The 22,116-nt window shown below is 48.7% G+C and overlaps 1 protein-coding gene across 1 annotated transcript in view; it reads right to left on the bottom strand.

Annotated features, from left to right (window-relative positions):
• The window catches only part of LOC134149738 (deleted in malignant brain tumors 1 protein-like), an 89,817-nt gene extending 67,959 nt beyond the window's left edge, over positions 1 to 21,858 (bottom strand). Inside the window, 20 exon segments of the mRNA XM_062592944.1 lie at positions 73 to 394; positions 738 to 1,041; positions 1,390 to 1,409; positions 1,779 to 2,111; positions 2,417 to 2,539; positions 3,222 to 3,351; positions 7,090 to 7,289; positions 7,710 to 8,039; positions 8,226 to 8,555; positions 9,102 to 9,425; positions 9,867 to 10,196; positions 10,777 to 11,106; positions 13,238 to 13,576; positions 14,731 to 15,060; positions 15,357 to 15,686; positions 16,245 to 16,568; positions 17,138 to 17,467; positions 18,123 to 18,452; positions 18,598 to 18,936; positions 21,750 to 21,858. Of these exon segments, the coding sequence (XP_062448928.1) occupies positions 73 to 394; positions 738 to 1,041; positions 1,390 to 1,409; positions 1,779 to 2,111; positions 2,417 to 2,539; positions 3,222 to 3,351; positions 7,090 to 7,289; positions 7,710 to 8,039; positions 8,226 to 8,555; positions 9,102 to 9,425; positions 9,867 to 10,196; positions 10,777 to 11,106; positions 13,238 to 13,576; positions 14,731 to 15,060; positions 15,357 to 15,686; positions 16,245 to 16,568; positions 17,138 to 17,467; positions 18,123 to 18,452; positions 18,598 to 18,936; positions 21,750 to 21,858 (5,507 nt within the window).
• Between the last annotated feature and the right edge of the window lie 258 nt (positions 21,859 to 22,116).

Raw genomic sequence — 22,116 nt, 5'->3', positions numbered from 1 at the left:
AGATGGAGTTGTGCTGCTGCTCCCCAAAGTGTGTAGGAACATAATGGAGGTTCCTGGCACTCACCTTTTGGCTCAGTACACACCACACCAGCTGCAGAGCCATGCCTGCACAGTCCTGGACCCATCTTGCTCTGCTGGCACTCCAAGAGGAAAGACTCTGTGCCTCCACAGCTCAGCCCTTCCAGCAAGTAATGGCTGTTCTCTTGGCCAAACTGAGCTCCAATGGGTGCAGACAGTGCTGGCCCACAGCCCAGCTGCTTGCAGACCACCTCTGCTTCCAGCAAGCTCCAACTATTATCACACACACCATACCATGTAGCATTGTACAGCACTTCCACACGCCCTGCGCAGGGGCCTGGGCCATCCTTTACCCTCAGCTGCAAGGGGTAGGTGCCTGTAATAGAAAAAATCAGGGTGTGAGAAGTCCTTGGCCTTTCTGAGCCTAAGATTTGCAGGACACACATAACATGCGTGCACACACGCTCCACCAGAACATCTATGCAAAATTCTACTTATTCCTGCTGCACCTCTCCCCATGTGGATGCCTCCTTCCAAGAAAATCTTCCTCATCTCACACACATTTAGCACACATCTGCACTTCATGTGTGCTCCCATCAAAATGCTTGTGCAGGCACCTAACACCACGCTGTGGCACTTAGTGTTGATATATTCTCAGGAGAGGGAAAAAAAAAAGGTCAAGTTTCCTAATATTCTTCCAGCAGTATTTCTAACATTACCCGAGCACACGACTCCAGCATCTTCCTCATGGTTGCAGTTGTGGAGTCCCCAGTCTTTCAGGTGGCACTGGGAGAGAGTGGCTTCGGTACCTCTGCAGTCCACATCATCTAGCCAGATGGAGTCAGACCCTTGTCCAAAGTGAGCTTTACTGGGGGCTGACACAGCTGTTCCACAGCCCAGCTGCCGGCACACCACCTTGGCATCATTCAGATCCCAGTTGTCATCACACACAGTCCCCCACTGCTGGTTGTGAAGCACCTCCAGTCTCCCAGCACAGTGGTTCGGGCCTTTCACTAGGCGGACCTGTGCTTCCACCATGACATTTAAGTCTGAAAAGAGAAATATATGATCCTTTGTTTAGAATGGGAGAAGAGAACAGGGCATCCAGTGGAGCTATCTGGCAACAGTGCAAGAACAGAAACCATAGTGCAAATGTAGGTTTCCTAAAGTTCCCCTGGCATGGGATGCAATCGTGTGACCCTAACGAAGGAATTCATCTTGCTTAGCTATAGAGATGGGATTTAGTTCCAGATTTATACCCCAAAATGTTAGTGACTTCCACGCAAATATGTTGGCTGAGCAAAAGTCCCAAGATTGTCAGTGAAGATCTGTTTTGTAGCATGGGGTCAGGAAAGTGAATGAGTCTGCTACAGGTAGCAATGAAGCCATGGCTAGATGGACAGCCAGACCCTGAGTTTGATTCATTTAGTGCCATATGACATTTCTATAGCATGTTGCAGTAGGCACTGGTTTAGAACAAAATATTTCCTGATGCCTCTAAGTGCTTGGTTTCCTCAGCTTTGCACTGAGCTCATTTCATGCCTTACATCTAGGTTCTGCAAGCAGGATGAGTTGTCTCTTGGTCTGGACGGGGACTGGGATCAGTTAAACAAAAGGAACCTGCAGTCCTCTCTTGGTCCCCCAAAATAAACATTCCCTCAGGGCCATCCCATGCTAGCATTTCCTCCGAGGCAATTGGATGAGGCACAGGCCCTCAGTCTGGCCCTTGGGACATCCCGTGTTACTGGACTGTGAGTTACCTGAGCATACTACACCAGCATCTTCTCCATGGTTGCAGTTGTTTAGTCCCCATGGGCGGGCCCTGCACTGGGAGAGGGCATCTTCAGTCCCAGCACAGTTCACGTCATCCAGCCAGATAGGTCCTGAGCCTCGCCCAAAGCGAGCTCCAAGGAGGGCAGACTCAGCCCTCCCGCAGCCCAGTTGCCGGCACACCACCATGGCATCGTTTAGGCTCCAGCCATCATCACAAACAGTTCCCCACTGCCCATTGTGAAGCACCTCCACTCTCCCAGCACAGTGATTTGGGCCATTTACCAGGCGGACCTGTGCCTGCACTGCAGCATTTGAGTCTGCAAACAGAGGTACATGATCCAATGTTTAGGACAAGAGAACCATGCACCCAAGAGAACTTTCTGGTAACAGGGTAAGGGCAAGGATGTGGTGAGCAGTAACCAGAATGTGAACTTTTAGGGCAGACGTATCCTGACGAGGACACATCCACAAAATGAGTAGACGTGACACAGCACTTGTATCCTGCCATAAGACAGGCAGGACACTGAAAGCTTTTTAAGAACCACGAGGCATCTATTTTTATGCTCCTGACTTACTCTCCTAAAGGCAGGGGAAGAAAGTCCTTTTCTTTCCTGAACTGACCCTGAGCATGCAAAACCAACATCTTCTTCATGACTGCAGGTTCTGAGGCCCCAGGGTTTGGCCCTGCACTTGGACAGGGCATTTTCTCTCCCAGTGCAACTAACTGTCCAGCTAGATGGAGTCAGACCTTTATCCAAAAGGAGTCTGCAGAGCGCAGCTAACGGAGGCAGCAAACAGACGCAGCAGTTTGTGCAGCACTGTCTTGGTTCTGTGTAGAACTTTTAGGGCCCTTGTTGGGCAATGTGGTCTGCTGACCCCTGTGGAACCAGAGGACTAGAGGGTGACTCTGCCTACAGGTAAGGGGAGCTAGGCAAGGGCAGCTGCAGGAGGCCTTAACTTCTCCTGGGAGAAGCTCTAGCACTTATCACCCAGCTCTAGCTAGGTGTAGCTGCTCCTAATGAGCTGTCTAGGTTGTCCCTGATTAGAGGGAGTTGGGGCTTTTGATCCAGGTGGCCCTTGATTAGTTGGGTCAAGTATCCTGTGAGTCAGTACTAGGCAGAAGTCTATATAAGAGTCAGGCCTGAAGCAGAGTGAGTAGAGGTAGGAGTTTGTTAGTATGGTGCAGGAGGGCATCTTTCCTTTTTTCCAGTCTTAGAAGTGCCCTCTTTCACAAATGTGGTTATAACTTGCTGTAAAGCACATTTGCCTGTAGCTGTGGGAATTGCTCCATCAGCTGTGTCAGAAGCTTCAACTCAGACAGACCCTCTTACAGCAGATGCTGCCCTACAGGTCTCAGGCTGCAGAGAGTGCTTGGAGCCTCTCCAGAAGGCCTGGACCGCTGGTCCGCCCTCCTGCAAGAGGTGTGCTACTGTTGACAATTTGTGTCGTCAAGTCAAGGAGTTGCAGGATGAAGTCAGCAGACTGCGAAGCATCCAAGAACGTGAGCAGGAGATAGATAGGGCGTTCTTGAAAACTGTACTGCTTCAGGAGCCCCAATCCCTGCGGCAGGGGAGTTGCTGGAAGACTCTGTGCAGAGTGAAACAGTACAGCACAGCACTGTAGAAGAAGGCTGGAAACTAGTTGCTTCTCATAGAAGAAGGAAAAAGGCCCCCAGTCATCCTATAGGCTTGGACTTACAGTTGAACAAATGATTTAGTGCTTTCCAGGATGAGGAGGACCTGTACATGATTTCAAGGGAAGCAACTGGGCCAGCAGACCCTGTGCCTTGCATGACCATTCAGAAGAGGTGACGAGTGGTTGTTTTGGGTGACTCCATGCTGCAGGGGATGGAAGCAGCTATCTGCCAACCTGACCTCTTCTCTAGAGAGGTTTGCTGCCTGCCAGAGGTGTGGATACAAGGTGTCACTGAAAAGCTGCCAAGGCTTGCCTAGACATCAGACTGCTACCCTCTCCTGCTCTTTCATGTGGGTGCTTCTGATATGGAGAGCAAACCAGAAACAATCAAACAGGACTTCAGGGCTCTGGGCCTGGTGGTCAAGGGTTTGGGAGCCCAGGTGGTCTTCTCCTTGGTCCTGCCGATGAGGGAGAGGGATGGGAAGAGTAGACGAATTATCCAAATTAACAACTGGCTGCACCACTGGTGTTGACAACAGGGTTTTGGTTTCTATGATCATAGGACATTGTTTGAAGATCAGCAGCTGGTAGGGAGAGATGGGATCCACCTCACTAAGCAGGGCACGTGTGTCTTTGCCAACAGGTTGGCCAGCCTGCTAAAGAGAGCTTTAAACTAGGTAGGATGGGAAGGAAAGAGTTATAAAGACAAGGTAGTCAACAAAATGCAGCTCAAGTTGAGAGGCCCTCCATCAAGTGCATGCAGCCAGGGATGTGCATATGAGACATGGCTATGGGGGACCCCCCTACACCCTTCCTGGGAAACCTGCAAGCATGACTACCTCTCTGAAATGCCTGTACACCAATGCATGCAGCATGGGGAATAAACAGGAGGAACTGGAGATCTGTGTGTGGTCACAGGGCCATGATCTCAGTGCAGTCACAGAGATGTGGTGGGATAGCTCACATGACTGGAATGTTTTCATGGATGCCTGTGTGCTTTTTAGGAAAGACAGGTCAGGAAGGCGAGGTGATGGAGTTGTTCTTCATGTGAGAGAGCAACCAGAATACATCAAGCTCTGCCTAGGGGTGAAGGAGGAGGCAGTCAAGAGCTTATGGGTGAAGACCAAAAGACAGGCTAACATAGGGGACACTGTTGTGGGTGTCTACTACAGGCCACCTAACTAGGAAGAGGAAGTCAATGAGGCCTTCTATAGGCAGCTGGAAGTAGCCTCACGATCACAGGCCCTGGTTCTCATGGGAGACTTCAAGCACCCTGACATCTGCTGGAGGGACTACACAGCAAGGCACAAACAGTCCAGGAGGCTCCTGCAATGTGTTGATGATAACTTCCTGACACAGGTGGTGGAAGAGCCTACAAGGAAGGGTATACTACTGGACCTTATCCTAACCCCCAAAGGACTGATTGGAGATGTGAAGGTTGGGGGCAGCCTTGGCTGCAGCGACCACGAGATGGTGGAGTTCAGGATCCTGCAGGAAAGAAGTAAGGCAACAAGCAGGATTGCAACCCTGGACTTCAGAAGAGTGGACTTTGGGCTCTTCAGAGACCTACTTGAAAGAATCTCATGGGTTCAGGCCCTAGAAGGAAGTGGGGTCCCAGAGAGATGGCTAGTATTCAAGCATCACTTCCTCCAAGCTCAAGAGCGGTACATCCCTGTGAGTAAGAAGTCCAGCAAAGGGGGCAAGAGACCTGCATGAATGAGCAAGGAGCTCCTGACAAAACTCCAACAGAAGAGGAAAGTACATAGAATGTGGAAGTGGGGACAGACTACTTGGGAGGCTTATAGGAATGTTGTCAGAATATGCAGAGATGGAACGAGGAAGGCTAAGGCCCATTTGGAATTAAGTCTGGCAAGCGATGTTAAGGACAATAAGAAGGGCTTCCTCAAATACATCAACAGCAAGAGGAGGACTGGGGAAAATGTGGGCTTGCTACTGATTGGGGTGGGGGCCCTGGTGATAAAGGTTACAGAGAAGGCAGAATTACTGCTTTGCTTCTGTCTTTACTGCTAAGGGCAGCCCTTGAGAATCCCAGAGCCTGGAGACAAGGGAGAAAGTCTGGAGAAACGAAGACTTTCCTTTGGTTGAGGAGGAGAGGATTAGGGATCTTCTGGACAAGCTTGACATCCACAAACCCATGGGCCCAGATGGGATGCACCCACAAGTACTGAGGGAGCTGGTGGATGTTGTTGCTAGGCTGCTCTCCATCATCTTTGAAAGGTCCTGGAGAACTGGAGAGGTGCCTGAGGACTGGAAGAAAGCCAACATCTCTCCAGCCTTCCAAAAGGGCAAGAAGGAGGACCCAGGCAACTATAGGCCAGTCAGTCTCACCTCCATCCCTGGAAAGGGGATGGAACAGCTCATTCTGGATGTCATCTCCAGGCATATGGAAGAAAAGAAAGTGATGAGGACTAGTCAGCATGGATTCACCAAGGGGAAATCTTGCTTAACCAATCTGATAGCCTTCTATGATGGAATGACTGGCTGGGTAGATGAGGGCAGAGCAGTGGACATTGTGTACCTTGACTTCAGCAAGGTTTTTGACACTGTCTCCCATAACATCCTCCTAGATAAGATCAGGAAGTGCAGGCTAGATGAGTGGACTGTGTGGTGGATTGAGAACTGGCTGAAAGGCAGAGCACAGAGGGTCATCATCAGTGGTGTGGAGTCAAGTTGGAGGCCTGTAGCTAGAGGAGTTCCCCAGGGCTCAGGACTGGGTCCCATCCTGTTCAACTTCTTCATCAGTGACCTGGATGAGGGGACAGAGTGCCTCCTCAGCAAGTTTGCTGATGATACCAAGCTGGGAGGAGTGGCTGATGCATCCGAGGGCTGTGCTGCTATTCAGAGAGACCTGGACAGGCTGGAGAGTTGGGCAGAGAGGAACCTCACGAGGTTCAATAAAGGCAAGTGCAGAGTCCTGCACTTAAGAGAGGAATAACTCCATGCACCAGTACAGGCTTGTGACTGACCTTCTGGAAAGTAGCACTGCAGAGAAGGACCTGGGAGTGCTGGTGGACAACAAATTGGCTATGAGCCCTTGTGGCATTGTGGCCACGAAGGCCACTGGTCTCCTGGAGTGCCTTAGGAAGAGTGTTGTCAGCAGGTCAAGGGAGGTCATCCTGCCCCTCTACTCAGCCCTGGTGAGGTCACATCTCAAGTACTGCGTCCAGCTCTGGGCCCCCTGGTAGAAGAAAGACATGGAGCTACTGGAGAGAGTCCAGTAGAGGGCTTAAAAATGATCAGACAGCTGGAGCATCTGCCCTATGAGGAACGGCTGTGAGAGCTGGGCTTCTTCAGCCTGGAGAAGAGAAGACTGAGGGGGGATCTTATCAATGTCTACAAATACCCTGGGTGGGGGTGTCAAAGGAATAAGAGCGAACTCTTTTCAGTAGTGCCACGTGACCGAACAAGAGGCAATGGGCACGAACTAAACCACAGGAAGTTCCACCTGAATGTGAGGAAGAACTTCTTTACTCTGAGAGTGACAGAGCACTGGAAGAGGTTGCCCAGAGAGGTTGTGGAGTCTCCTTCTCTGGAGATATTCAGAACCTGCCTGGATGCAATCCTGTCTAACATGCTCTAGGTGACCCTGCTTGAGCAGGTGGGTTGGACTAGATAATCTCCAGAAGTCCCTTCTAACCTTACCCATTCTGTGATTCTGTGAGTCTCTGTTGGGGCTGATAGCTCTCTCTCACAGCCCAGCATCTGGCACAACTCTGTAGCATCATTTAAATCCCAGCCATCATCAAATACAGTTTCCCACTGCTGGTTGTGAAATATCTCAACTTTCCCAGCACAGTAATGTGGGCTATTCACCAGTCAGACAGTTGTCATATTTGTAGTACCTGAATCTGAAAGCTCCACAAAATGTAGTAGGGAGACCACACACCAGCAATGCTATGGGGGTACAGCATCTCCCAGGATTGGTTTGAGCAACACCTGCCGCAACACTTGCATGTCCTAGGTTTTCATCTGTCTCTGACATAAAGGCACCATCACATCTAATGAGTGCAGGATCCTTCAGTGGCTCTTGGGGTCTTGCTGTATCATAAGATTTGCAGACCCTATTTAATGGGGAGAGACATTTCTGTGACATTTTCTCTTTCCACTACTATGGGCATCTGAACAAGGACTGCATCAAAAGGGAAAGTCCCCTTTTTAGTGTCACTGAACCATTCCCTTCCTGCACTATTCTGCTTCAGTCTTTCCTGGGCCACTCCCATGCCTTCGAACCTCTGTCTGACCACCGGACAGCTACAACTCACCTGAGCACACCACGCTGGCATCTTCCACATGGCTGCAGCTATGCTGTCCCCATGGCTTTGTCCAGCATTCAGAGAGGGCAGTTTCCGTCCCTATACAAGCGACTCTATCCAGCCAGATAGGGTCTTGTCCTTGGCCGAAGTAAGCCTGGCCGGGAGCTGAGATCGCAGTGCCACAACCCAGTTGCTGGCACACCACCATGGCATCATTCAGATCCCAGCCGTCATCACATATGGTCCCCCACTGCTGCTTATGAAACACCTCCACTCTCCCAGAGCAGTGATTTGGGCCGTTCACCAGCCGTAGGTTAGCTGTGCTTGAAGAGTGTGGATCTGAAAACACAAACAGGGAATAAACTCTCAGTAAAATTCCTGCACTCCTCTCTCAACCCTCCCAAAACAAACATTCCTAGGGCCATCACATGGACTAATTCTTGCCTAGGGGCAAGACAATCAGATCTGGCACTGGCTCTGTAGCCTATTTCCCAGGACACCCTAGATCACATGGATGTGGGTTACCTGAGCATACCACACCAGCATCTTCTCCATGGTTGCAGTTATTTTGTCCCCATGGGCGGGCCCTGCACTGGGAGAGGGCATCTTCAGTCCCAGCACAGTTCACGTCATCCAGCCAGATAGGTCCTGAGCCTCGCCCAAAGCGAGCCCCAAGGAGGGCAGACTCAGCCCTCCCGCAGTCCAGTTGCCGGCACACCACCATGGCATCGTTTAGGCTCCAGCCATCATCACAAACAGTTCCCCACTGCCCATTGTGAAGCACCTCCACTCTCCCAGCACAGCGGTTTGGGCCATTCATGAGCCGTACATTGGAGAATCGTGAAGTGTCCATCTCTGAAAACACAATTTGGGATAAACTCTTAAAGAAATTCTTGTTTACCTGGGCCTCTCTGCTTCCCACACAGCTACTCCAGTGGTCTCTTCATCCAGGCAAGGAAAGACCCCCCACTGTTGTGCACAGCATGTTCTCTGTGCCCCAGGCAGTATGCAGTAGCAGGAAAGCCCATGCAACTATCTCTAGGCTGGAGCCAGTGATGCTCAGCTGGGAATAATGTGATCTATCCTTTACAATGCGAAAACACCTTTCCATCATGGAGCTGTTGGCCAGTGTTATTGGCTTGGAGATAGTTGCTGTACTGGTAGCAATCCAGAGCAAATCCTCTACCAACCCAGCCCCTCTAGTGAACAATTCTGGAGAGCAACTGTCAAGTGTGAGTCATGGCACACAGGTCCTGGGTACTCTTTATACTTGGTTGGGACCCTGATGTCAGAGAGAGCTCGGAAGAGACTAGTCCTTGAATCGACTCAAGACAATCAGATGTAGCGCCAGTCCTTCAGCTAAGGCCTCAGGACAGACCATATTGCAGGACTGTGGGATACCTGAGCATACCACACCAGCGTCTTCTCCATGGTTGCAGTTATTTTGTCCCCACGGGCGGGCCCTGCACTGGGAGAGGGCATCTTCAGTCCCAGCACAGTTCACGTCATCCAGCCAGATGGGTCCTGAGCCTGGCCCAAAGTGAGATCTACCAGGGGCTGAGTCAGCCCTCCCGCAGCCCAGCTGTCGGCACACCACCATGGCATCATTTAAGTCCCAGCCATCATCACATAAGGTTCCCCACTGCTCATTGTGAAGCACCTCCACTCTCCCCGCACAGCGATTCGGGCCGTTCACTAGCCGCAGATCAGCTGAACTCACATTTCCTGCGTTTGCAAAGAGCATAAATGACACTGCAGAGAAATTCCTGCATGCATGATTGCTGGTGCCTCTGTGGGGTAGAACACCTTCCTCTGAGGGCTCAGTACCACCCCATCTTATTCAACCAAAGTATGATACATGCAGCCACCTCTGTTGGGGGTGGGGAGGAGTGGACAGAATAGGTCAGGCCCAGCATTAAAGACAAAGGATTGTCATGGCCAGACACTGTTCTTTCTTTGAGGGAATAGACCACAGGCTTTGCCAGGCAGGAAATTTGTTTGAGGGATGCTGCACACTACAATGAGGTTCAGGAACATGGGAGGCAAACTGGAGAAAGTTAGAAGGGCACTTCTAAGCCAGCTCCATGCACAGTATCTTCTCTAGAGAGGCCTTAGTCCTTGCCCCAAGCAATACATTCAGCTCTGGTTGTGTGGTCCTGGTCTCACCTGAGCACACCACACCTGCGTCTTCTCCATGGTGGCAATTGTGGATGCCCCAAGACTTTTCTTTGCATTCAAATAAGTCAGTTTCTGTTCCTGTGCAGCTCACATCATCCAGCCAGATACGATTGGATCCCCATCCAAAACGAGCCAAACCTGGGGCTGAAACTGCCACCCCACAACCTAACTGCCGACACACCACCATGGCATCATTCATGTCCCAGCTATCATCACAGACCGTTCCCCACTCATGGTTATAAAACACCTCGACTCTCCCAGCACATTCATTCAAACCATTCACAAGCCGAAGCTTAGGAGTATTGGAAATTCCTGATCCTGAAAAATACACAGAAATAAGAATTGTTAGGAATATTCTTGCACACTTTAGTGCCTATGGGGCTGTAGAATGCAGAACATGTCTGCAATAGGTTTGGATGATGTTGACACAGAGAGCTTGTGTGTTCCTGTCTCCTTTCAGAGTTTGCAGCAGCACTGCAGGAAGCACAGGGCTGCTTGAAGCGTAGAAGAGCAATGAAAGATCCCTTCAACCAGTTGCAGCCTGAGGAAACATGGCATATGGTTGCACACTAGTTCAGGGGTAAGAACAGGAGAAAACATATGTATCTCTATCTGAAGTACTCACTGCTTGGAACAAGGTCAAAGTAAGGTAAGAAAGTCTGTATTCTGTCTGTACAGTGTCCTGCCTTTGACCTTTGACAATAGCCAGCAGTGGATGCCACGGGAAGAGTAAGGGAATAGTTCAAGCATACCTCCTTCGTACAATCTCCCAGCCTCTGACCACTTGGAGCTCAGGGCTTTATGCAGTTCTAGACACAGGAATTACTGCTCCCATTCTGCATCTTGCAGAAGATCAAAGTTTTACCTTTCTGCAGAGAAAGCAGGTGATGAAGATTACCTGAGCATATAACGCTGGCATCTTCCACATGGTTGCATCTGTGTTGGCCTAAAGGCTTTGCTGGGCATTCAGAGAGGGTAGCTTCTGTCCCAATACAACTCACTCCATCCAGCCAGATGGGTCCAGATCCTTGCCCAAACAGAGATGAACCTGGGGCTGATACAGCCATCCCACAGTCCAGCTGCTTGCACACCACCTTGGCATCATTCAGGTCCCAGCTGTCATCACACACAGTCCCCCACTGCTGGCTGTGAAACACCTCCACCCTCCCGGAACACCTGTGTGGACCATTCACCAGCCGCAGGACTTCTGAGCTCCCCAGCTCTGAGTCTGAAAACAGAATTGTGGGATAAGTCCTGCTAGAAATCGCTGCCTACATGGTTGCTAGCGATGCCTTGAGGCACAGTATCATTCTCTCAGGGGTCCTGCAGGGTCTCCATCAGCACATAGTATTCATGACAGCCTAGCTAACGTGCTAATGAGTTTGGGAGAATGGAAAGATAAGCACAACCTTTCCACAAGGAAGCTCTAACTGTCAAGCAGTGTTATCCTAGTGCCCTATGACTGTTCAAATATGGATGCAGCGTGTTGTACATTAATACAGGATTATTTATATTATTTAATATAGGATTATCTTGGCCACTGTGGAAGGGGAGTTTAGAAACCACACAGGCTTCCTGCTGGAGCACATTCAGGCTTATGGTTTTGCACCAGTGCTATGCCAGGAGCATGCATGCATTAACAGCTTTTAGAATGACTGTGGTAGGACCATGCCTTGTAGACAGTGAACCTGGCCAAGTCTTTGCCACCCAGCTGAGCTTGAATTCCTCCTTTATGCTAAAAGATTAATTCTGAAGTAACCAGACTTCAGGTACACAGGCACTAAGGTTTTGGGGATGATGACACTGAAAAACCATATGCACTGTCACCATTACAAGAGTATGAGCTAAGAGGTACAACACAGCCCTGGCAGTTTGGTAGGAGGTGCTCACCTTTTCCTTAGAGCAAAGACCTCCTAAACATGTGCTGAGATATTAACATCCATCCCATTAGACAGGTGAGGTATCTCTAGTGAAACACCCAGTTTATGCCTTATTCTCAGTCTCATTGGTTTCACTAATGTCTCCAGCTAAATCTCCACAACCTTTATGGTGTGTTTATATGTAGGCTGCAATTTTTCACAAGATTGCATTCAAGCTAATTCCCCCTTCCCATTCCTGATTCTCCCAGTAAGAAAGCCAGCTTACTCATTTCAGGTGTGAGCAAGAGCATGGATAAATACATAAGGGGTATGGGGTTTTTTATTTGAAGTTCTGAGCCAAAATAAGGACACACAGACACCATGGGTGATGCACTAGCAATGCAAAAGGTAGACTTAATACTTTCAGTGCTATTTCTACATTAACATTTTAGGGTCTTCTATTGTCCCAGGTAAAAAGAAGCACAGGACCCTTCAAGCAGAGTGCTATCCCTAACCCAGCAACCTATGCACTCTGGCACATGAACACATTGCTTTACCACTTGCCATAGCCAAGGCTGGATATTGCAAACCAAAATAATGTGGTCTAGTATAGCCCAGAGTTAGCCCTGTGTCCTGGTAGAACTATGTAAGAATATCTGCTGCATGCAAACAAACTGCAGGGGAAGTTCATGCCACACAGCAAGAGCATTCAAAGGTGAGCAGAGTTGCACAGCCTTAGGGCCAACCCTGAAGGACTGGGACCCTTCTCTGCTTACTGCAGCACAGGACCCTGAAAGTCACTTGTCACGTAGGTATCAATACTACCTCACCAAAGAGCCATCTGCTTGAGTATCCCTTTTCCTGTACACAACACCCACACCACGTCTCTGCAAAATTTACTTTTGATGCCTTGTTTTTTCTCAGGAATATGCATGCTGCTTGGGAGTGGAGGAAAGAGGCATTAGCATTCACCTAGATATGGAGTTCCTATGATGTTAATGTCCTCATAGGGACAAATAGGTAACAAGGCATCAAAAAGGCATGCATGCCTGAGCAAGGAATAATCTGACAAAGAAAAGAAACTCCCCAAGGACTAGAGACTGTATAAAAACATGGATGAGGAGCAGTGATCAAAGAGTCGCATGGGCAGGATCAGAGTAGCTGGCAAGACCCAGCCAGACCCTGGAGTATCGGAGCTCTTTGAGCATGATGATCCCTTAGAGAAAGACGACATACTCCAGGCTTGGGATTTCTGGCCCAAGCACTTTGCCTGTGGTAAGCCAAGGCCTGGAAAATAGTGCCTCCTTTAGCACAGGGCTATCATACTTCCTTCTAAAAGGAAAATATTTTATGTTCCCTGGGGGACCACAGAAACATGCAAAGGTTCTTTCTGACTATCTAGAAAGACAGGACAAGGCAGAAGTGGATGGGTGATTTTACGGAGAGAGATTGTAAGGCCTGCCTAAGGGGAGAGCTGATACTCGACTCGTTGACACTGACCTGCAGCCGTAGAGCACACAACACTTGCATATCCATTAGACTTGCAGCTCTGGGCACCCCAGAGTTTGACCTTGCATTCAAAGAGGGCATGTTCCAGTCCTGTGCACTCAACAGCATCCACCCAGATCAGGGAAGGTTCTTTTCCAACCTGGGAAGAGCGAGTGACTGAGTGTGCTGGCCCACAGCCCAGCTGTCTGCACACCACACGGGCTTCAGCCAGGTCCCAGCCATCGCCACACACAGCTCCCCAGCGCTGGTCATGAAACACTTCAACTCTCCCAGAGCATTCATTTGAGCCATTCACCAAGCGGAGACTTGCTAGGTCAGAAATGCCTGATCCTGGAACATAACAAAGCATAAACGTGTAAGGAGGTTGTCTTGTGCTCTTTGAAACCTTTGACCACCAGCAACAGGTTTACTCAAGAGTCTGTACAACCTGCTGGTCAGGGATGCTCTCATTGCAATAGACAAGGCAGACTATTGAGGTGGGATACAAACTGGTTTAAAAATGGTGTTTAGTGCCCAGGGCTTGATTAGAATGGGCCTATAGGCCTATAGTCTGTGGACCTTATAGAGTGATTTAATGCCTTCTAAAGCAAACACATATGACAAGATTCAGATGCCTAAACATACTCATCTTTGTGCCATTTGGGACTCCTGGAGTACCCTACCTGCCCTCCAGCATCTTCTCCTAAAGGGCATGGATTTTCTATAAGACCTACAGAAGATCTCTTACTCTCATGTGGCACCTCTGTGATGCCACCTTCCCATGCTGAGGCAACTGGATTCAATACTGAATTTCTTAGACAGTGAGCTGAACTCCATGCTGATATTAAACTGATTGCAGCCCAGTGGCCCCAGCTTAGAAGCCACTGCAATGGGCTGCTGGATTCCTCTGGCAAAAAGTCAGAGCTATGGGATCCACAGAGCATGTTGGAGATGAGATTAGGTATGGGGGATAGGTTCTCAGAGATGTACACATCTTTAAGCATCACAGGATATATTTGTATAGATAAATAAAATGTGTCTGAGATTCATTTCTGGCCATGAGACCAATCCTAATGGAAGAACACCCATGCATATTACAGTCTTTCCTACTGTGAAGAAGTGGGTGGTCATACTGAACCTATCTGGTGGGAATGGTCCATAATCCATGGTAACTGCCAAGAATTATGATAAATAGAACTGGCCAAAAGCATGCCAGGGAGCATACTGTTAATGCAGCAATGCAAATGTTTAAGCCATTTATTTTTCTTGTACTTTAATGTACAAGTATATATGCTGCCTGCTGCCCTCTTCCACCAAGATGGAACATGAGGGATTGTTTTCAAAGGAAAGGGTCCACAGGTTGGCTGAAAACTGTTCCTGCATTACAAGCACTTATAACCGTGTGGAAAGGCAGAGTCATGTCTGAGCCTAAGAGGATTGCTACCATAGCAGTAACACCACTCTTTTGCTGCAATGCTCCTAATGCTGTGATCGATGACAGTTACCTGAGCACACCACACTGGCATCTTCTGCGTGCTCACAGCCATGGACTCCCCAGTCCTTGGCCTTGCATTCTGAGAGGGCAGCTTCTGCCCCTGTGCAGTTCACCTCATCCAGCCAGATGGGGCCCTGCCCCTGACCAAAGTGAGCCCTCCAAGGAGCCAGTATCACCATCCCACAGTCGAGCTGCCTGCACACCACTCCAGCATCCAGGAAATCCCAGTTGTCATCACACACAGTTCCCCACTGCTTGTGATGAAACACTTCGACTCTCCCAGCGCAGCGACCTGGGCCGTCTACAAGTCGGACTGGAGAAAAGCTAGAAACAGCCGAGCCTGCAAATGGACAAACACTCAGAGTAATCCCTGCACATCCAGTCTCTGCGTAATAGGATAAAGGACCTTAATTTATTACACACTTCCTCTTTGCAGCCAGAGCTTGCAATGCTGCACAGAGCATCAGGATTGCATTGCCTCTGAATCCACAAAATCTCAAAGCACTATGAAGAGGCTTCTCAAATGGCTATGGGGTATTATGGCCTCCAGCAAGTGGGGTAAAGCAGCTCCCCTCCAAGTAATCAGCTGGAACAGAGCTCCTAATAAAAGCTGCATTGTCAGGGACTGAAACTCACCTGAACACACCACAGTAGCATATTTTCCATGACTGCAGCTACTCTCTCCCCATGGCCTTGCCCTGCATTTATTAAGGGCTGTTTCTTTCCCAGTGCAGCTCATATTGTCCAGCCAAGTACGAAGAGGTCCTGCACCGAAGTGAGCTGCACTCGAGGTGGAAAGCACTGTCCCACAACCCAACTGTCGACACACGACCTCAGCATCCTGTTTATCCCATCCGTGGTCACATATAGTTCCCCACTCCTCATTGTGAAACACCTCGACTCTGCCAGCACAGCGATTCGAGCCATTTGTCAGCCGGAGATGAGCAGTCTCTGGAATGATAGAATCTACAAAGGTAGGGAGTTACTAATCCCTTCAAATGGCTACAGATTTCTTTTGATACTTATCCTAACTGTCAGAATTAATGGTTCCTGTCCTCTCTTAAATCCACCAAAAGGTACAGCACTGAGAAGAGGTGAGAACAGAATGGCTTCTCAATACAGCCTGAAACTCCTCCTAAGAATACAGTACATCATAGCACTGCCCAGAGGATCGTGGTCTCTACTGGTCCTACATTGGTCTTGTCCTCTGCGAGATCCCAGCCCCACTCTCTGCAAGAAAGGCTCTCAGGGCATATTCTTTTTACTAAACTTCACCTAACAGGTTGATCCATTGGTGGCCAGCCTGTAGAGTTCATGGAAAGAGAGAGGAATTTCTTCAGAAATTCACCCCACCACCTTATCTATACAACTTAAGATGGGAGAATCTGCCATCAGAAGGAATCTGTTCCAATTCAACAGATAAAGAGAGAGTCCAGGGAAACCACACTGACTGATGCTAAGTCTGAGCTCAGTTTCATACAAGACAAGACACACATGAAGTGGTGCAGAAGGAATGGGGATTACCTGAGCACACCACACCAGCATCTTCCCCATGGTAGCAATTATTTGTTCCCCATGGTTTTGCCTTGCACTCATACAGAGTGGTCTCAAATCCTGTGCAGTTTGTTTCATCCAGCCAAATGATGTTAGTCCCTCGCCCAAACTGGGCCCCTCCTGGGGCTGAAAGTGCCATCCCACAGTCCAGCTGCCTGCACACAACACCAGCATCCAGTAAATCCCAGCCATCATCACACACGGTTCCCCACTGATTGTTATGAAATACTTCAACTCTTCCGGCACAGCGATGTCCATAATTCACCAGTCGAATCCGATTGTCACCAGGGTTAGCTGAAAGAGCAATACTCACAGAAATCTTTGCATGAAGTTACACCTACATGGTCTCTGCAGCATGGCAAAACTGCTCTGGTATCTTTGACATGAAACAAAATGTAGGAGAGATGAAACAGCTACATACAGCTAAGAAGACATAGGGGGTAGGTGGTCCACAGAGCATGTCTAGGCATAGCAGTAAGGAATGGGGCTGACCACTCAGGTTCAAAGCACATTGTCCTTAAGAGCTGCCTCTTGACAAAGTATATCAGGGTCTTTAGTTACTGTGGAAAAGATTTGTCTAACATGCTGTTTGAAGTCAACAGCCTCATGGTGCCTGCTGGCACAGGCACAAAGCTGAGACTTGTGCAAGGCAAAGCTTCTAAACATCATATTACAACCTTGGCATCAGCTCTGACCCCTCAGAAGAAGACCCCAAAATTGCTCTGACCACCACAGATACCTTTGACAGTAAGGGAGCCGCAAAGAGAGCATATTACCTGAACTGCAGAAAATTGCTGCAGAGACAGAAAATCAAGGTCATGAAACAAGCATCTCTTTTACCCCCATCATTCCCCAATGGTTACCTGAACACACCACACCAGCCCCTCTTCCATGATGACAAGTGTCATTTCCCCAAGGTCTCCTCTGGCATGCAGTGAGAGCAGTTTCTATGCCCATGCAGTTCACAGTATCTGGCGACATTTGCTCAGGTCCTTCTCCAAAATGGGACCTGCCTGGAGCTGCCAGCGCTGTCCCACAGCCCAGTTGCCTGCACACAACTCGAGCTTCAGCAAAATCCCAGCCGTCATCACATACACCTACCCAGGTGTCATTGTGAAAGACCTCGACCCTCCCATTGCAGTGGCTTGAACCGTTCATGAGACGAACCTCAGTTGCCACAGACACCTCTGAGGCTGAAAAAAACATACGAGAATAAACACCTTGGGAGACCCATGGCTGTGGAGATACATTGAACATTCTGCTCAAGCTTGGTGGATCTACACATGCACAATGACCCTGCATCAAAATCTTCTTCAGAACCTCTGAAACTCCAACACCCCTGAGAAGAACACTCTGCTGAGACAGGAGGGGAAACCTGGCCTGGCTGGAAAGGCAGGAAATTGGGAGAGTAAGTTACACTTGCAGAAAACTTTACAAGTTACCGGTTAATCGTCCCAGAGGCAAATGGATCACAGGGCTTGGGTTAGGTGCCTTATAATTCATGAAGGATTCCTGGGATGCAAATGGCCATTGAATCTGGGAGAAGGGGATGCCCAGACAGCACAGCTGTGCTACAGTTTAACCCTAGAATCCAGGCAGCAGAGATGGAAGAAGGCTTTTTACAGCAATCTTCATCCCTACATAATCTGCATGCTGCAGGTGCTCTTCAGCACTGCAAAGGGATGCTGCAGACAAAAAGCTTTCCAAAGAGACACACCCCAGCAGGTATGCAGCTTTCAGCGCTGACCTATCTGTCCCTAGTTCCCTTACAAGACCCTAAAAGCCTTCCTATGTTGTGAGGTGTTGGCATTTTAACCCTTTGCAATGAAAGGTCTGACTGAGAATTACCTGAACATACCACTCCAGCATCCTCTCCATGGAAGCAGTTGTTGTCTCCCCAAGCACTGGCCTTGCATTCAAAGATGGTGGCCTCTGTGCCAGTGCAATTTACCTCATCCAGCCAGATGGTATCATCACCTCTCCCAAAATGAGCCCCACTTGTGGCAGAAAGTGCAGTCCCACAGCCCAGCTGCCTGCACACCACCGCTGCATCTGCGAGGTCCCAGCCGTCATCACAAATGGTGCCCCACATGTGGTCATGCAGCACCTCCACTCTTCCAGCACAGCGATTGGGACCATTCAGCAGTTGGAGTGGACCCAGCTCTGCAATACTTGAGTCTACAAACATCCCAATGGAAAAAATGAGAAGAATGCTATGCAAAGCCACAAGCAGTGGCACATAAGAGGAAGGGAAACAGGCGCAGAGATACTGCTTAGCCTGCTATCTACAGCACTGCACATGCTGCAGAGCTATCAGCATTACCTGAGCACTCAACACTGGCATCTTCCACGTGGTGACAGTTGTGCTCTCCCCATGGCTTGGCCTGGCATTCAGAGAGGTCAGCTTCTGTCCCTGTGCAGTTCACTTCATCCAGCCAGATTTGACCCGTACCTTGTCCATATCGAGCCCCTCGTAAGATGGACAGCACTGTCCCACAGCCCAGCTGCCTGCACACCACCTGGCCCTCAGAGAAACTCCAGCTGTCATCACACACTGTCCCCCATGTCTCATTGTGGAGCACCTCGACTAGCCCAGCACAGCGGCTAGGGCCATTCACCAAGCGAACCTGAACTGTGTGTGGAGAAGCGGAGCTTACAAGGCCTGAAAGAGAAATGTGAAACTGTTGAAGGTTAGGAGATGAAATCATGAGAAAGGATTCAGCTGCCCACACATCTGAGATGTCTCCTGGCCCCAGTTGCTGTTTGAAAGGATTTCAGAGATGCTGTGAAGTAGCTGAACATCCTGTGGGTGCCTTGGATACCATTAAGCATCTCATATGGCCCTAGGTGTCTGTTTTTAGGCAAGTGAGTCCCATTTCTGCATCTGAATGTCTAAATTTAATCATGTTAACCTCAGTCACAGTCCCACATCCCACCCAAGGACTTCTTTTCTTGCTCACATAGTAGGTGCTTATAGATAAGCAGGTATATAAGCTTATATGCTTTTTGTATAGTCAATAGAAAAGATGTAGGTTCACCATCAAGAGACATCTCAACACAATATTGCTATGTGGTACAGCTGCACAAAGAACTTATAGGGAGAATATGCTAGGACTAGGGGAAATTTTTCACAGTTTTCAAGATCCATGGTATAATATTGCCTTTAGTCCTATATGCACACTTTGCAGGAGTACTAACAAAATGGAGAGTGTGCAGAAAGGAGCCATAAGTAAACTGGAAGTTAGTAAAATAGAGAGCTTAACTGGATTAGCTTTAAAAAAATGTTCAGGAAGGAATATGACTGCACTGTGTAAATAACCATCTGACCGTGGATAATGATTTCCAAAGTGCTTAGATCAAAGATCTGTGCTGACATCAAACAGTGTTTTGCTGTTCCTCCTGGCTGTCATAATGCTGAGTCACAAGCTACCTCAGAACCAGACATCTGCCCATCTCCTAAAGCCAGGTACTCCAAAGCTACATCGGTTTAGAAAATGAAACACCTCTCCCTCTTTGTCTCCTTTTACAACAGTGCAGAATAGTGGGCTATACTGTCCACCTAAAATGGGACCTGCCTGTCACTCTCCACTGGATATGTATTGCACACCTGAGTTAGGACCATTAGTGAGGATCTGCTTGATACCCTAGGCTAATAAGTTGTAAAGACTTTACAAACTCGGAAAGCATTGGCTCAGACATAGCACTTGGGAAGTCATAGAAGCTTGGAAAAGGAAGAAATGGTTTAAAAATCAAATTCCTGAGTTGGTCTGAGCTACAGACAGGATCTGGGGAACAGCAGCATGGCTAAAGGCGAAAAACTCTCTCTCTGCATTCAGGCTTGTGTAGCTCAGCCCTTTTCGGTGGGGGCCAGGTTATTACTAGGAAAGAGTCTTTGCAAAGTGACCCCTGGAAATTCATTTCTAAGATGAGGCTGAACCAGATACATTGTAGGTACTTGGTTTGCAATTTGCAAGCTCTCCTCTCTCTAGGCTAAAAACAAAGCCCTGAACATGACCTTCTCTTCTGTTTCCTCCTTTCTTGTGGGTCTTTTCCTCTTCTTCCTCATTTTTACTAGAAGTACTGAGGTTTCCATTTGATCAGCAATTACAAGTTAACCACAGAGCTGAGATTTAGCAGAGCTGATAAATTTCTTGGCAAGTTTCTTGCAAGCACTGCCTTGGTAGGAGAGCATGAAATGAAATTTCTTGACAACCCTCAACAGTCTCATAAGCACCAAATGCCTGTGCTTGGGTGAGCAAGTCCCAGACAAGATGACTCCAAGCAGCCGGAAGTTGTAGCTATTGAAATATGATCATTATACTGAAAGTCACAGAAGTAGGATTTTCGGAAAAACGAGATGTTTTTACTCTTCATTAATAGATTGTAGAAGAAGAAAGCCTAAGAAATTTAAAGAAAAGCGTTGATTCTAGAGGAGGGGGCACAAACTAGCCTTAGCAAAAAAATAGTCTGGAAATTAAAAGGATTTCCATACCAGCAGGGAAAAGTAAGTTCTTAATTTCACTCGCTCCAAATGCAATCGGAAGACAAGGACTTTGCTCTCACTGTTTATAAACATGAAGCAGCACTGAGAAGGTGCCCAAATCAAATAATCAATCTCTGCTCTGAACTGTCATAGCCTGGACAAAACTCTGAGCCCTCTCTCAGCCATTTGCAAAGCAAAGTTGCCATTGCACTCTGCGTGATACTACTCTTGCAGCAGAACACTTCTCCTTCATTGCATCCATGTCTAAGACAGCCTAAGACTGCACAGCTGCAGAGTCAGCATACTGGGAAGGGACCTGTAACTTTCTTATCATTCTGTCTCAGCACAAGGATCATAGCTCTCATCGACATTTCGCCTGTCTATCCCATTAGCCCGACAAGTGTTTGATTCCTTCTTGGGCTGCACAGCACTAGCCACAGCCTGACCGAATGCACCCAGACTTGTCCTGACAAGTAGGATGTGCTGTCCCCACTTGCTCAACTCTCCATCTGATGTGGAGCTGCCTGTCTCACCCAATACACAATGGCATTGAATTCAGCCAGGCTCCTTACGTGCTGCAGCAGCAAGAATTTGCCACACATAGTCCAAGATGAACATGAAGGGCAGGAGGCTGTGGCTAGCTGTGAGACAGCTTCAGGGTGTTGGGTATGCTTCCTTCTGCTCTTGTGATGCTCAAAAGTCTCAACTCTTTAATAATGTGGTAAAATCTTGTGTGCAGAAATAGGTGTGTATCGCACAGCTTTAAGAATGCAACCTGTAGAGTTCGCCTAATTCCTGACTCCACACAAAAACATTCTTCCTGCCTCCAACACAATCACAAGCCTTTCCTCCGTATCCCAGGCCTGTGAATGTAACATAGGACCCTGGGCCAGTTTGTGCTGTGCTCCGTGAAGTGCTATCCAAATGCACTGGAGAAGTGCATGCTGCAAGCAGGCTCCCTGTAATCAGAAGCAAAGGCAAACACCACTCACCCCAAAGGCATGCCGTCAGGAGAAGGACCCCTGCACTCTTGGCCCTAGTGCAGGTAGGCTTATTTCTGCCCCAGGGGTACCTGGGTGAGGGACAGCCTGGCATCCCCATGCTCACAGCTTGGCCATGGGCTGGAAGTTGAAGCATCCTTGTAAGAGACACCAGCTTAGTGTTGTGTCCCGCTGGCAAACTAGGAGGACTGGAGAGGAAACAGGGCAGAGCCCTAGGGAGGGAAGGGACAGGCATTTCTGTGGTAAGCCCTCCTCCTGCTTTGTCCCCTCCCTTCTCCTGTCCCTTCCTCTGCCATGCAAAAGCCCCTATTCCTCTGCCCCACTCGCCTGGCCCTATGTTAGGTATTTGCCTTTGTGT

Source organism: Rhea pennata, chromosome 21 (assembly GCF_028389875.1).
Source record: "Rhea pennata isolate bPtePen1 chromosome 21, bPtePen1.pri, whole genome shotgun sequence".
NCBI lineage: Eukaryota > Metazoa > Chordata > Aves > Rheiformes > Rheidae > Rhea > Rhea pennata.
This window is presented reverse-complemented; position numbering and strand designations above follow the sequence as displayed.